A 15,428-nucleotide genomic window follows, 5' to 3' on the forward strand; every position below is an offset into this window, starting at 1 on the left:
TGTTTAGTCAAAATAGAGATTGCGAAAAAAAAATCGTTTGCGGTTTTATATATTTTATTAAATATTAAATTGTCCATATACTATGCAAGATTTTAGTTAATTCATAATAAAATCCAAATATGGATATGTTGAAAATATAAATGTTACTTCAAAGTAAATCTAATTAACGCCATCTACGAGTGGTATGTAAAAGCAAGACTATTTTTAGTTCATTCACGGGTCTCGAAGCCCCATTTCATACTCCATCTGACGCATACTTGTGAAAAAGTACAGTAAGTAACACTAATCCTTTTTTCATTCACCCGACATATATTTTAATTACCCCGATACACCTGAATTATATTTTATAAAAAAACTAGCTGACCCGGCGAATTTCGTATCGCCTAACAGTCGATTCTTTAATTTTATTGTTTTTTTTTTTAGAATTTTCTCTCCGTAAGAACCAACCTCGTACTTCAAGGAATATTTTAAAAAAAGAATTAGCGAAATTGGTCCAACCGTTCTCGAGTTTTGCGCTTAGCAACACATTCAGCGAGTCATTTTTATATTATAGATTAGTGATTTGTGCAAATATAAATGATTCATTTAAGTTCTAAACCACCATATAATTTACATAGAAGATAAGACGACAAAAACACTGTTAATATTTCATATACAGTACTTCCTCTTATTTTTAATTTTGCGTTTATTTTTTTGTTAGGTACAGCAACTCAAAAATAAAAGATAAACATTTCAGATATTTATTCACAGTTGGTATAATAAGAGTACATATTTTGTTTAAAATTAAATTTAAATCATGCGCTATTTTCGAAGATGACATTTTAAAAATGGAATGAAATTAAATATCTATTCTAATTTAATATCACTTTATTGTCCTTATACAGGTATACATAAGTCATGAACATCTCTATTTTTACAAAATACTCGAATACTTTGAAATTACAGCTATAAAAAAAATAGATTTGCCGTAATAATACTGAAATAATAGTAAATAACAATAGGTCAGGATCTCTGTGTTAGTTGCCACACTTTAATCGATTTATCATTACTTGCCGTGATAAGAGTCTTTGAAGGGTAATCGAAGTGTATACTCTGGATTAAATCTGAAAATGCATACAAATAGAAGTTATCAATACACATCACTCATCATCATCATCACTTCAGCCTGATACAGTCCACTACTGGACATAGGCTTCCACAAGTTCATGCCAAAAATGGCGTGAGCTCATGTGTGTTGCCCATAGATTTTCACATTTATCTACAAATATCTTGTTCGCGAGACTTATTAATTAATACTAGTTTACGAATGCACTATATATATATATATATAATCATTATCATCATTTCAGTCTATTACAGTCCATTTCTGGACATAGGCCTCCACAAGTTCGCGCCAAAAATGAAGTGAACTCATGTGTTTTGCCCTAAGTCACCACGCTAGGCAGGCAGGTTGGTGATCGCAGGGCTGGCTTCGTCGCACCGAAGACGCTGCAGCCAGTCTTCGGCCTGTGTATTTCAAAGCCACGAGTTGGATGGTTATCCCGCCATCGGTCGGCTTTTTAAGTTCCAAAGTGATAGTGGAACTGTGTTATCCCTTAGCCGCCTCTTACGACACCCACGGGAAGAGAGGCGGCGGCTACATTCTTTACTGCCGTAGCCACTCAGCAGTAAAACTAAATAAGTACTCATAATGTAAAGTAACTAAAAGAATTTAAAAATAAGTCAGTGATGTAAATAGTACCATCATGGGCGTGCTCATCACTCAGTTATGCTACAATTGCCATGTTCCAAAAACGTTTGGAGCGCATAAAACAACACATTTTTTTAATTTTGAAAGACAAAAATAGTTCAGAACTTTTTTTCTACCGTTACTATTCTTTAACTCCTACCAGTAAATATCATAAATAAGTACATATAAGTTTCAAAATATAAATCATTAATGAAATACCATCGTGTGCTTGATCTTCGCTCAGTTGTGCTACAGTAGTCATGTTCCACTGCAGCAGGGTCCCCGAGCTACCCCCGAGCCACACACAGGTGCCGTCACAACAAACAGAGCTTATTGTTGCAGACACTTGTTTTTCATACACCTGACAAAAAATCATATTTTCTAACATCTATAACGATATCTAATGATTTTCTTAATTTTACCACTAAACATTTTTAGCTTAGCTAGAGCCAAATATTACACAATTAAATCTTTTAATGCTTGAAGTAATTCGAAACCTTTGTTCAGTTTTCAGGATGAGGGTAAATCCATTAATTACGTGAGCTATTTTTTGCGATCAGGTTTGACCTCCCTCCCCTTAGGTGAGATTTAGTGAGATTTGCCTGGACCTCCCTCCCCTTACGTGAGATCGACGCTGAATATAATAGAGATTGACGGGAAATAATAAACTGTTTAAGTATACTATAGTAAATTTATTTCAATTAAATAAAATTCAAAGCAAAAACTTAATTAATTTAATAGCCTTGAGATTTATTTGTGTGGCTAAAATTAACACTCAAAATTATTTCTATTTAATATCTGTAATATTTTATATTTTTTGAAGTTGATGTGAGATTTTCGATCATCACCCCTTCGGTTTAAATGAGATTTGGTGAGATTTCATTGGACCACTCCCCCCATTCTGAGCTCACGTAATTAATGGATGTCCCCAATCCATATGACAGAAACTATATTAATTTAAATTATTTAATACAATAAAGCTGAAGTTTGAACACTCTTAAGATCTCCTAGTTTCAAAAATTTAATATATATCACTTTAAAAATGCTATTCATCATAAATTCAAATTTATAAAACATCACAAAATCAAAAATAACTTTATTCAAATAGGCCCCATGAGAACTTTCGAATCGTCATTTTACAAATTAAAACTTTAAGGTGTTTATTATTTTTGTAAAAGTAAAGCTACCACCGATTCGGAATGTAGATTCTTCAGAGAAGAATGGGCAAGAAACTCCGCAGTTACTCTTGTGAAAATAAGATATAAACTGTGGTTTTGTACAAAATTAGTAATAACTTTCATAAAATACAACATCACTAAGTCGACAAATCTTTATCAACTATGTAATCCTGCACCGAATAATACGCTTTATCTATTAATCTCTTTTTAATAAAAACTTTAAATTTATGTTGAGACAATCCCAAAATTGTTTGTGGGATTTCATTATACATGCGAATACCATAACCCAGAAAGAAGATGTTTACTTTGCGCAGTCGGAAACTGGGGAGTTACAATTTTGTTATTCCTTCTCGTGTTTACATTGCGATTATTACTATTTATTTCAAAACAATAAATATTCTGGTACATCTGGTGAGAAAAATCCCGTAGGGAGACTCGGTAATGAAGTATAGGTAAACAACATAGATGAAAAAGCAGGCTAGTACTATTATATATATGGAATAATATACTGATTAGTTATACATATGGAATTACCGAGTTTAAAACACTGAGATCCGTAACGCTCAAAGTGCCATCCTCGCTTGTTGTAACAATCCTGTCTTCGCACAACAGACTCACGCCGGTCACATCTGACGTGTGAATATTGATTTTGTTTATAAGCTCCTTTGTAGAATAATTCCAAATAAATATTTCACCATCCGACGTTCCCGCCAATATGTCGAGGATATGTCTCCTATATCTGTACGATAAATAGTACCAATTTAGTAGACTACATGTAAATTAGACGTGCTTTTAGAATATTTCTTATATCAAGACCAAAGTAGATCAAACCTTCAAATTTTTAGTTGTGATTTGTGATTTATAAATTTGCAATACTTATATGTTTTAACTTAATTAAAAAAAAGAGTTATGTTACTAAAAAGAAAAAATAGTTATGTTATCATTACAGCCTATACAGTCCACTGCTGGACATAGGCCTCCACAAGTTTACGCCAAAAACAACGTGAACTCATGTGTTTTGCCCATAGTCACCACGCTGGGCAGGCGGGTTGGTGACCGCAGTACTGGCTTTGTCGCACCGAAGACGCTGCTGCCCGTCTTCGGCCTGTGTATTTCAAAGCCAGCAGTGGATGGTTATCCCGCCATCGGTCGGCTTCTTAAGTTCCAAGGTTATGTTACTAAATTCATAATCAAAAGTACAAAAACAATTTACCTAAAGGCGATAGAGGTGATTTTGCCATCATGGTCGAATTCCGCCTTCAGTCCGCGTAGAGCTTGTCCCGTCTTGCCCACGTTCCCCCATACACGCACCACGCCGTCCCATCCTCCGGATACCAATAAATGATCTAGAAAATTAATATAATAATTATAGCAATATTTGAATATATCGAAAACAATGTCAAATACGTACACAGACAATCATTCATCATCATCATTACAGCCTATACAGTCCACTGCTGGACATAGGCCTTCACAAGTTCGCGCCAAAAATAACGTGAACTCATGTGTTTTGCCCATAGTCACCACGCTGGGCAGGCAGGTAGTGACCGCAGGGCTGGCTTTGTCGCACCGAAGACGCTGCTGCCCGTCTTCGGCCTGTGTATATATGGTTATCCCGCCACTGGTCGGTTTTTTAAGTTCCAAGGTGATAGCGGAACTGTGTTATCCCTTAGTCGCCTCTTACGACACCCACGGGAAGAAAGGGGGTGGCTATGGTCTTAAGTACCGTAGCCACACAGTATGTAGTAGTACACAGACATATAAATGTCTAAATGCTTATAAAGAAGAATTAGAGCATACTGTAATATCGTAAAAGCACATTTCTCAAATATGAAAAATTCCTAACGTTATTTTCTTTTAACCCTGAGTTCTATACAATTTAATGGTGCGTTCAGATTTGGCGAACGTTCGCATACTTTGATTTACTTTTTGTTACGTTTGACAGATAAGGAAAGTTTTTGGAAGCTCAACAGTACGACATTTACAAGCATACTTTTGTTATAGCTAACAGAAGTATGCTTATTAAAATAATAATGTTAAATAGTGCGAATTACCTTTAGAAAGCCACTGCAAACAGCTGACCGAATCGTCGTGCGCTCTAAAACTCTCAACAATCCGACCATATTCAACATCATACAAATAACTGAAATTACATATTTCATAATAAAATAATTTTCAACACTAAACATAAAACAATGATAAATCTTGTATATAAAATTCTTGTATTACAATGTTAATTACAATACTCCTCCGGAACGGCTGGACCGATTTTTCTGCAATTTTGTGTACATATCTGTCTGAGAATCGGCCAACATCTATTTTTCATAATGGATTTCATAAATTAGGGTATTAAGGGGGTAAATAACATATATGGCAAAACAACGTTTGCGGGGTCAGCTAGTATTTAAATAATATTCAAATAGGTAACAAAATTAATATATTAATTTATGTCAATTAAATACGAAAAAACATGATTTAAGAATACCAATGATTTTATAAGCAAAAAAAAAATTAATAATAATAGCAAGCTATAAAATATAATTACATTTCATTATCCCATGATCCAGCAGCAACAATATTCTGATCAACCATAACGCACGAGCTTAAAGGTGTTGAACACAGTATAACACTCCTTATTTGCTTCATGTGGACCATATTATATACTTTCAGAGTACCATCCTTGCTCACCGATACTATTATATCACCAGTACGTAGTGCTGACGTCACTGCTTCTTTATGTAATGTTATAGTATTTATACATTTCATACTGTATTCGTGATTGTCATAGCCTTTATTTGATAACGGTCTTAGGATTGTCGGTAATATCTTCCTGACGTGAGGTTTAGTGAACAATTGCTTGGGTACTTGACCAAACTCCATTATTTGAACCTCAAGAGCGTGTCTGTCGTTCATATCGTAAATACATTCAAGATCAACGGATCCTTCATAGCAGACGTGATGGAACACTATAAAAATGTATTTACAATGAGTAAGTATCGAGACGAAAAGATATAGGTCTATAATTGTTGGCATTGTTATATATTTTGATCTAAGGAGGGATAGATTAATTGTATCAGTCTTATATAACAATTTTACAATTGTCCAAAGTATCGTAGCCACAATATATCAAATAATAATAAAAGTATATAAAACTTCTCAATTATTCAAATGCTTTGCACCAAAAATATGTAAGTATACTTGAATATGAAAGCTACTTGTATTTTTTATAACTATAATAATTAATATTATTTTGTACATACTTAGTTATGTAATTCGAGCATAAAAATAACTTACAAACCATTATAAGCTTTCTCCGCCTCTTTTCCTCTTTGCTTATAACCAAATATAAGATCAATCCATAAGTGTAAATATCTAGAAACATACTCGGACTCCAAAGCTTCCCTGAGTTTGGTTACAAAATCCTCTGGGGATAAGGCCCAAGGAGGAAGATTCACATTGTCCACCTTACTACCGTCATGTCGATCCCCAAAATCAATATTGTATATATTTACTAAAAAATCTCCCTTTGCTGAAGTGTCATAGAATTCGGGGACTAATTCCTGAAAATTGATTTAGTACAAATTATACTTTTGAACTCAAATAACATTGCAAAAATATTTTATGAATGAAAGAATGTGTTTGTTTGTTTGTCTTTCTTTCTATGATATAAAACTTTTTGTCATAGTTATGTTTATTAATTAGTAAAGAAATGAACTATAAATAATAGAGATAGGATCTCTTATGGAAAACAAAACAAAAAGGAACTTGTATAACTAATATTTATATGAACAACCTATATTGTCATCATCATCATATCAGCTCACGGACGCCCACTGCTGAGCATAAGCCTCCCCTAATGCTTTCCACGACGATCGGTCCTGCGCAGTACGCATCCAATATTATATTACATGTCAATATATTATATGGAAGTCGTTTTCGTCGAAACACAATTTTTTAACAATAGAAATAAATTTTAACATATATTTACTCACTTTAAAGTCAGACATATTCTTCAAACAATTGTTGTAAACATCTTTCACAGAATTAAACATTCTATCTGGATGGTCAAATCTTCCATTTTGTAGACACAGCATGTAATGAGGATATTTTCGTACCTATTAAACAAAATTGATTTTTAAAATAGATTACTGTTATTATGAAGATGACTATAGGCGTAAAAATATTATGATAACATTATTTTTCAACTTTCGTCATCGACAATTCGTCATCATAATAATTTGAACATTCTTTGTTTAAAGTACAACAATTGCAAACCATAAAAATGTGTAATGAAAATGAATTTTGTACAAATTGTAGTTAACTGGCAAAAAAAAAACAGATAAGGATATTTTAACACTTTTTAAATTGAGGACGAAAATTGAGGAATTGAGGAATGAAATAATTTCATATATCACATATTAAATTTATAGTTATTAACAGTTCATGGTTAGCAGAAATAGATTTAAAATAAACAATGCTTCTATTAATATAGTGATATAGATCTAGATAGATTCAACAATTTAATTCTTTTTGCACACAAACTTTTATATTTGAAAACCCTTAGTACAAGATGTAAACTATGTATAAAAAGTCTGTAGAAGCAATAATCATAAATTCTGATCATTTCATTAAATTATAAAACAAAAAGAAATATTACTTATATATTATAGGAAAAGTATATTATCAGAACAAGACTTACTAAATAAAATAAGACCAGACCAGGTGCAGAATAATGAGACCCATATAAAAATTTAGGGTCTGACATTTCATGGTACCTCTCCAGCAGTTTCTCCAATCTATCAGGATTTAAGGCTCCCATTGGCTTGGATAAGTCTCGAAACGTCTGAGCAGATTCCATGTCCAGTATTTCTGAAGTATAATCTGCTATCACCCATGGGAATACAGGGTATTGAGTGAGATCATTTTTACTTCTATCTGCAAGGCTTAAAAAAATATCAATTTCATACTATATTACATAAAAATTATAAATAGACACTATTTTACAAATAAATAATTAATAAAATAACCAATAGGTAAGCTGCATGTGAGACAATTTAAAAAAATATCTATTCTGATGTAACCTAATGTAAATCAGGAGAACTCTTACTACCGGGCATAGGCCATTTTCTCTATGCTGGTCAAGGGTTACAACACTTAAGTTTACTGGTACAACGTACAGTACAGACTAAAGTAAATTGAAGTCATCTCTCACATTACTACACTACTTATAAATAGAGGGTATATTATGTCCGAGAGAATCAATAAAAGTAATTACCAATTTAAATACATCAAGTAGTCAAAGTTAGAGACAACACCATTTTGCCACTGCAGTGTCATTTCTTCTATGTGCACTCGTTCTAATGCAATGTTAGGAGATTCTTCCAGTATTTGGTGCGCTCTGTCTCTTTCTCTCTCACTTTGAAACGCTAAATAAATATGACATACTGAGCTTTCTTCTGAACAATATATTTCAAGGCCCTAAAATGATGATTATAAATAAAATCAAATAAACATTTGCTTTTAATTTTAAAAAGATAGCCCCAATAAGCTTTTTTTTCTGAATTTATAGCACACAAAAACATCAAGGCATTTATTTAAAATAAAATAATATAAAAAAATACTAGCAACATCCATTAGAAGCAACTAAATTTAAATTATAAACAAAATAATAAGTGTTAACATACATGGATACATACAACTTGCCTTAGTAAAAATCTTCTCTTATATATCCTTCTCATATGTTCGAGCTTCATCTTCAGAATAGGGCTCTGTAATTAAAAAATATAACCAATAAGAATACACACGCAAAATAGGCGCAAAGTCGTCGAGTTGCGGAAACCAGCCCGTGTTAACCATACCATACCAACCAACCAACCAATAAGAATTTTTATTTTACAAAATGCTAACTGAGATTTTCTTAAATTATGCTAAAAACTGAAACAAACAGTATATTTATTTTTATTGGAGATTTTTTTTTTATAATTTAACAAAAACAATAAGTCGATTTACTGTGCACTGAAAAAATTAAGTACTATCTTAATTTACATTTGTTAACAAATGGCCACTATAACAACAATTAATGTTGTTTTATTTTAACTGACTTAAAGAGTCATTAAACCTTACGCTACTTACATTTTCAACATTACTGAAAGGCTGAAAGTAAAGAGTGGTGGGTGTCAATGCAAGTTTCCCTTGATGTCTGACTAATGGAGATATTTTTTCAGTTTGGAATTCACAAATAATTTTCTCTGTAAAATCTTCCATCATAATTGGATCAAAAACCATTCTAGTGTACCGAGAATGGAGAATTGTAGCTACCATACTATTGTGTTCTGGAGCATGTAGTGTGGATGCCCTTAACAGTTGCTGCATTTGATGCAAGCATTCATCAGCAGATGCAAAATCAAATTTAAAAAAGAAATCCATACTTTCATATACAAATTTATATGGTGCTAAAATGTTTTCCTCCAACATTTCCGAGTATTGTTTGACTTTAACTTGAATCATATTTGACTCATTTGAATTTTTATTTTGTATAGTGTCTATGGCAGTACACTCTTTAAAATGCAACTTAATTAATGGATTAACCCAATCTATAGGTTCGAAAACTAGTGATTTCGAACAAAGCTTTAACCGGCCTTGCAGTCCACATTCAGTTTTCATTTTTATCATATTCATTGTACATGAATAATCTTCAAAATATATTTCGCCAGGCTCCAATAACAACATGGAAAATCTGAAATATTAATTAGTTTACAAGCTTATCAATGATATAATTAGGTACTACTTCAAACTCTTATATATATAGCTGACTCGGCAAACGTTGTATTGCCACTAAACGCTATTTAAAAATAGGGGTTGGTGGTAGAAGGGTGAAAATTTAGGGTTGTATGTATTTTTCAACGCCAAATCATAATAAAATAAAAAATAAATTAGCGGTGGACCAGCCTTAACATTTAGGGGGATGAAAAATAGATGTTGTTCGATTCTCAGACCTACCCAATATGCACACAAAATTTCATGAGAATCGGTCAAGCCGTTTCGGAGGAGTTTAACTACAAACACCGCGACACGAGAATTTTATATATTAGATTTTTTTTTTTGACTAATACCTGGATTTGTTCATGATTGCAATAAAAAATCTCACAATTTTTTTATTATCTTTTATCAGTCTTGAAGCTTTTACAACACTACAGTCATCGTATATGTATTAAATTTATTCAAACAATGCTGAGTAGCAAGTATTTGTTTAGGTAGTAAAAATTGAGTGTCGACACTTTATGCCTGAAAAAAACTTCTAATATTCACTAGATAATCACAACACACAATCAACTGATATTAATTTCTACAATTTTACATTTCTAATATTCGTTTAACTTCATCAAATTTATTTTTTTATTTTAATATTTGACGGAAACAACATTATTTCACTAAATAGTGCATGACAAGCAAAGATTTTTTTTTTTTTTTTTTTTATGGACTGCACGTTAGTGCATTGCCAATGACGAGCAGGAATTAAGAAAAATGTTCAAAAATTGTGGATAACGGACAAGACGAATTTATGAGAGGATTCAGAACAGGATAGGAAGAAACACAATAATATATTTTATGATGAAAAGGAAAAAATAAAAATAAATAAAAAACATATACAGTATATTAAATGTCTATATTATTAAGAAATATATAATCCAATACAATTTTATATATATCATACTTTCTAGAAGACAATAAACAATTTATAGATGTAGGAAAAGGAATTTTATATTCAATCAGTGACTCTAGGAAACGGGAGCGGTTGAAAAGTGGACAAGAGAATAAAAGATGGTTAATATCCCCCGTTTCATAACCACAAAAACAGGACGGACTGGAAATAATTTTAAATCTAGCCAGATGGTGTGGAGAACAAGTGTGACCAAGCCTTAGTCTCGATATTATGCTACAGCCTTTTCTATTAAAATCCATATTATAAAACCATGGTTTTACCAAAATTTCAGATTGTAAACTATAATAATACGTTCCTTTTTGCCTACTACTATGATCATAGGACTCTTGCCACGACTTATCCATACAAAGTTTGGGCAAAGTTAATAAATCTGGGTAGGAAATTTTATATGGAAAAAGGTCACCACTTATTGTAGCTTCTCTAGCCAGAGTATCTGCTCTAACATTTCCCTCTATTCCACAATGGCTAGGGATCCAAGCAAGCGTTATTAAAATGCTTTTCTCAGTGCACTCCGTTAATAATTGTCTAATGCCAAATATATAAGGATGCTGTTGTTTAATTTTAAAAGGATTCTTGACAAGAGCTTGAACAGAACTTAATGAATCTGTGAAAACTATGGATTTTTTAAGTTTAGCTAACCTTATATATTCTAAAGCTTTTAAAATGCCTAAGCATTCCCCAGAGAATACTGTACATTCAGGAGGGAGTTTGATTTTTTGAACAATATTATATTGAAAGTGAAAAACTCCTACTCCGACATTACTATTGGCAAAATGTTTTGACGCATCTGTGAAAATATAATGATAATCGCTAAATCGTGTTTTAATTATTCTTTTAAATTTTTCATCAGCCCTAAAAGAATTTGTTTTTTCTATGTCAAAGTTTACAACATTAGGAATAGAAATAAGGGCATTGTATGAACAAGAGAAAATTGGTAAATTACAAGAGCTTTGAATTGGAGCGGAAAGAGATTTCAATTTAAGATAACTTGTAACTAAACACGGGTTTGGTTTATTTGTCCAATACGAACTATTAGAAACAAAGTAAGCAAGTTGTTGGAGCTTTGCAATAATTGGATGATCAGTGACTTGAAGGCAGCGAAAAAGGTATTTGTCTGCCAAATATTGACGACGTAAATGCAAAGGAGGGTCACAGCATTCAGCCTGTAAAGCATTAATAGGGCTAGTTTTCATGGCCCCACAGATGATCCTAAGACATTTACTTTGAATTTTGTCCAATGCTTTAAATCCCGACATTGACCCAGGTTCTAGCAAGAAGGTGCCATATTCTAATATGCTACGTATTAATGCGTTATATATCAATTTTAAGTAAAAAGGATGGGCACCCCACCATACACCTGCAAGACATCTCATAATATTTAAATTTCTCTCACATCTATTTATAATAAAATTAAAGTGAGGAGTTCCTGAAAGCTTTTCGTCTAAAATAATACCTAAAAATTTATGATGGTTTTTTTGCGGTATAATACTATTGTCATAAGTCACATGAAGTAATGGAGCTCTACGCATTCGATGAAAAAGAACGACGGAGCTTTTTGATGGTGATAAATCGAGACCATGATTATCTAACCACCGTTTAAGATAACACAGAGATTCCGTTAATTTCGCAGACGCATCATCAATATTATTTCCTTTTATGTATAAAAGTAAGTCATCCGCATATTGCAAAACATCAACATTCTTGTCAATTGCTAAATCTAAATCATGGGTATACAAATTGAACAACAAGGGGCTTAAAACTGACCCTTGAGGTAAACCTTTGGTGAGGATTCTTAAATATTTTTGGTTATTATTGTAAAAAATAATTGATCTATCAGTAAGCATATTTATTATAAATGAAATAATTTTGCTGGGGATTTTAAGACTGAATAATTTTTGTCTTAGTATTGATACAATGACATTATCATAGGCATTCGACAGATCTAGGAAGGCTGAAAGCACAAATTTATTCACAGAAAAAGCTAATCTTATATCCGAAGTATATATACCTATATTGTCGTACGTGCTTTTATTTCGCCGAAAACCAAACTGGGACGAAGAAAGAAGAGAGTTACTTTCTACGAACCACTCAAGGCGATTTTTAACTAAATGTTCAATTATTTTTAAAAGGACTGATGAAAGAGCTATGGGGCGATATGAGGATGGAAGGAGAGGATCCTTGTTTGTTTTTAATATAGGGATAATAAGTTGACATTTCCATTCTAATGGGATATTGCCAGACTGAAAAATAATGTTTATTATTTTTAGGTATATTGTCAAACTATTGTCATTAAGATGGGAAATAAATGAGTAATATATACCATCAGGTCCAGGGGCAGAGTCTGAGACATAAGATAATACATTTTTTAATTCCGTTTTGCTAAAGGAAGAATTTAATCCTGGAGATTCGTCATGTTCGTCTGCTATGCTATTTTTGTCTAATAGGTTAATATTTATGTTAACTGTTGGAGGAGCAAGTTTATCTAGAAAATCATTTGCTATACTGCTGGGGAGTGATACAGAATGGGTTGTATTATATGCTGACTTGAATCTTCTTATCTTTTTCCATACATCTGATGGAGGAGTATGAGGAGATAAGGAGGAGCAGAAATTTCTCCAACCATCACATTTTTTTCTTTTGAAAAGTAATCTAGTACTGTTTACAATATTTTTTAATGACAGATAGTTTTCCAAACACATATTGTTATTATATTTTTTTTCAGCCTGTTTTCTTTTTTTTATAGCTTCCGTACAATCTTTATCCCACCAAGGTGGACTAGGAATATGAGAAGGTTCATTTTTCACTGGGAAGATTTCATTAGCACTTTCAATCAAGACATCCGTGAAAACAGGAGCATCAATAAGAGCATCCTTTGACAATAGTTGTAGCAATTTTGTATCTACTTTATTACTAAATTGCTCCCATGTTTCTGATGTAACATTATTAAGATTATATCTAGGGAGCAGTTTTATGTTTTGTTTTGGTATATTTACATTATTAAAAGCACAAGAAGTGATTACAGGAAAATGATCACTTCCATAGGTTGAACTTAATACAGAACATGTTAATTGTGGCACAAACTGTGGTGAACAAATAGTTAGGTCCACTGCGCTTTTACCTTCAAAAGGCAGAGTCCGCCTTGTAGGCTCTCCAGAATTAATAATACACAAATTATTTACATCAAGAATATCTAAAAGCTTTTTACCATAACTGTTACTTACTGAACTACCCCAGGACTGATGCTGGCAGTTAAAATCCCCTGTTATTATTAACGGCTTTGGAAGTGATGCTAAAATATTATTTATTTCATTTAAAATATTATTAGAAATATGAGAAATATATACAGACACAAAAGATATGTTATGTACACTTATAGCTAAAATAGAAAGTTCAGAACTATGTACAGGAATATTAATTAAATTAAAAGGAACGTTTTTCTCAATGAGAAAGGCTACTCCGCCAAAACCATCTAGTCTATCTTCTCTGATGGTATTATAATTACGAAACCTAAGATTATTACTTGGCCTAAGCCAAGTTTCTGAGATAGAAAATAAAAAGGGTTTATAATTATTTAATAAATAAATTATGTCGTTTTTTTTATTAATTACACTTCTGGCGTTCCACTGTATTATTATCTGGGAACTGTCCATTTTGAATTATATTTACGATACACTGTATTAAAGGGGCAACGATGGACGGTAAACTTTTGTTGTTTTGTAAATAACTCTGTAATAGTGAAAGCACATCTGAAATTTTGGCAAAATCATTTTTAGAGTTAATAATATCTATTGGAGTTGAATTTTTTTCAAATTCATTGAATGAAAATTCTTTTATTATATTTTTATGAGCAATTTTATCATAACCTATATTAGGCTTAATAGGATCCCGAGGTCTAGATATAAATGTTTTTTTTGTATGATTTATTAGGATTTTGGCTAATATTTACTTCTTTACTAACTTCTGAATAAGATTTGTATGACGTTGGTATCTCTTTATTAGCCTCTGCATATGATACACACTTTTCAGCCATATGTACTTTAATAGATTTTTGCCTATTGAATTCAGGGCACGCTTTACTATTTGCCATATGGTTGCCAGAACATAAACAACAAAAATAATTATCATCATTGGCATTGCATGATTCAGATGTGTGCTCCTGACCACACTTTAAACACCTAGGCTTAGACCTGCACTGCAATTTTGTGTGTCCATAACGACAACATTTGTAGCATTGGATTGTGGGAAAGATGTAGAGCTCGACTGGAAGAGAATTGTAACATATAAAAATTCTTTTTGGGAGGACCCTGCCATCAAAATAAATTACTACTGATTGTGTGGGCTTCCACACAGTAGCGCCTTCAACAACAGTTTTGTAATTTAAACGTCTAACCTTTACAACTTTACCACAACCAATAGGTGTAGAAATATTTTTTATAATTTCTTCTGGGGACCATTCTATTGGTACACCCCTAACGATACCGATTCTTATAACATTAAAAGATGGTATAAAAGCGTGATAACTATTTTCAAGAAGCAGGCTATTATTTAAAAAAGAATTCGCGTCTTTAAAATTATTAAATGCTACAGAAATTCGGTTTCGTCCTATCTTTTTCAAGCTGCCGTTAATAATATTATATATTTTATTTTTCATAAGGAAATCTCCGAATGTGATTGGGTGTAAAATCGTTCCATCGTTATCACCTTTTGTAATTTTTTGAACATGAATTAAATATGGAGACACGTCATTTTCATTATAAATATTTCTGCCTATGGAATTTTTAGAGACAGTGTTATCAGG

General features: G+C 32.2%; 1 protein-coding gene across 1 annotated transcript; it reads right to left on the reverse strand.

Annotated features, from left to right (window-relative positions):
* Positions 1-849: 849 nt before the first annotated feature.
* Positions 850-10,033, reverse strand: LOC123669563 (protein FAN-like). Its single transcript, XM_045603164.1, has 13 exons — positions 10,020-10,033; positions 9,040-9,643; positions 8,604-8,675; positions 8,183-8,385; positions 7,607-7,850; positions 6,900-7,022; positions 6,206-6,467; positions 5,453-5,873; positions 4,962-5,050; positions 4,121-4,253; positions 3,442-3,646; positions 1,949-2,090; positions 850-1,103 (listed from the first exon to the last, which is right to left on the reverse strand). Exons 1-13 carry the CDS (start codon positions 10,031-10,033, stop codon positions 1,003-1,005), a joined length of 2,613 nt encoding a protein of 870 aa, XP_045459120.1. The 3' UTR covers positions 850-1,002.
* Between the last annotated feature and the right edge of the window lie 5,395 nt (positions 10,034-15,428).

The sequence above is a fragment of the Melitaea cinxia genome, chromosome 3 (assembly GCF_905220565.1).
Source record: "Melitaea cinxia chromosome 3, ilMelCinx1.1, whole genome shotgun sequence".
Lineage (NCBI taxonomy): Eukaryota > Metazoa > Arthropoda > Insecta > Lepidoptera > Nymphalidae > Melitaea > Melitaea cinxia.

Coding starts and splice junctions, on each gene's coding strand:
- LOC123669563 (XM_045603164.1), bottom strand. Junction 8,676..9,039: donor CTTTCAGTAATGTTGAAAAT/GTAAGTAGCGTA, acceptor TTTTAATTACAG/AGCCCTATTCTGAAGATGAA. Junction 2,091..3,441: donor ATCTCAGTGTTTTAAACTCG/GTAATTCCATAT, acceptor ATTTTTTGTCAG/GTGTATGAAAAACAAGTGTC.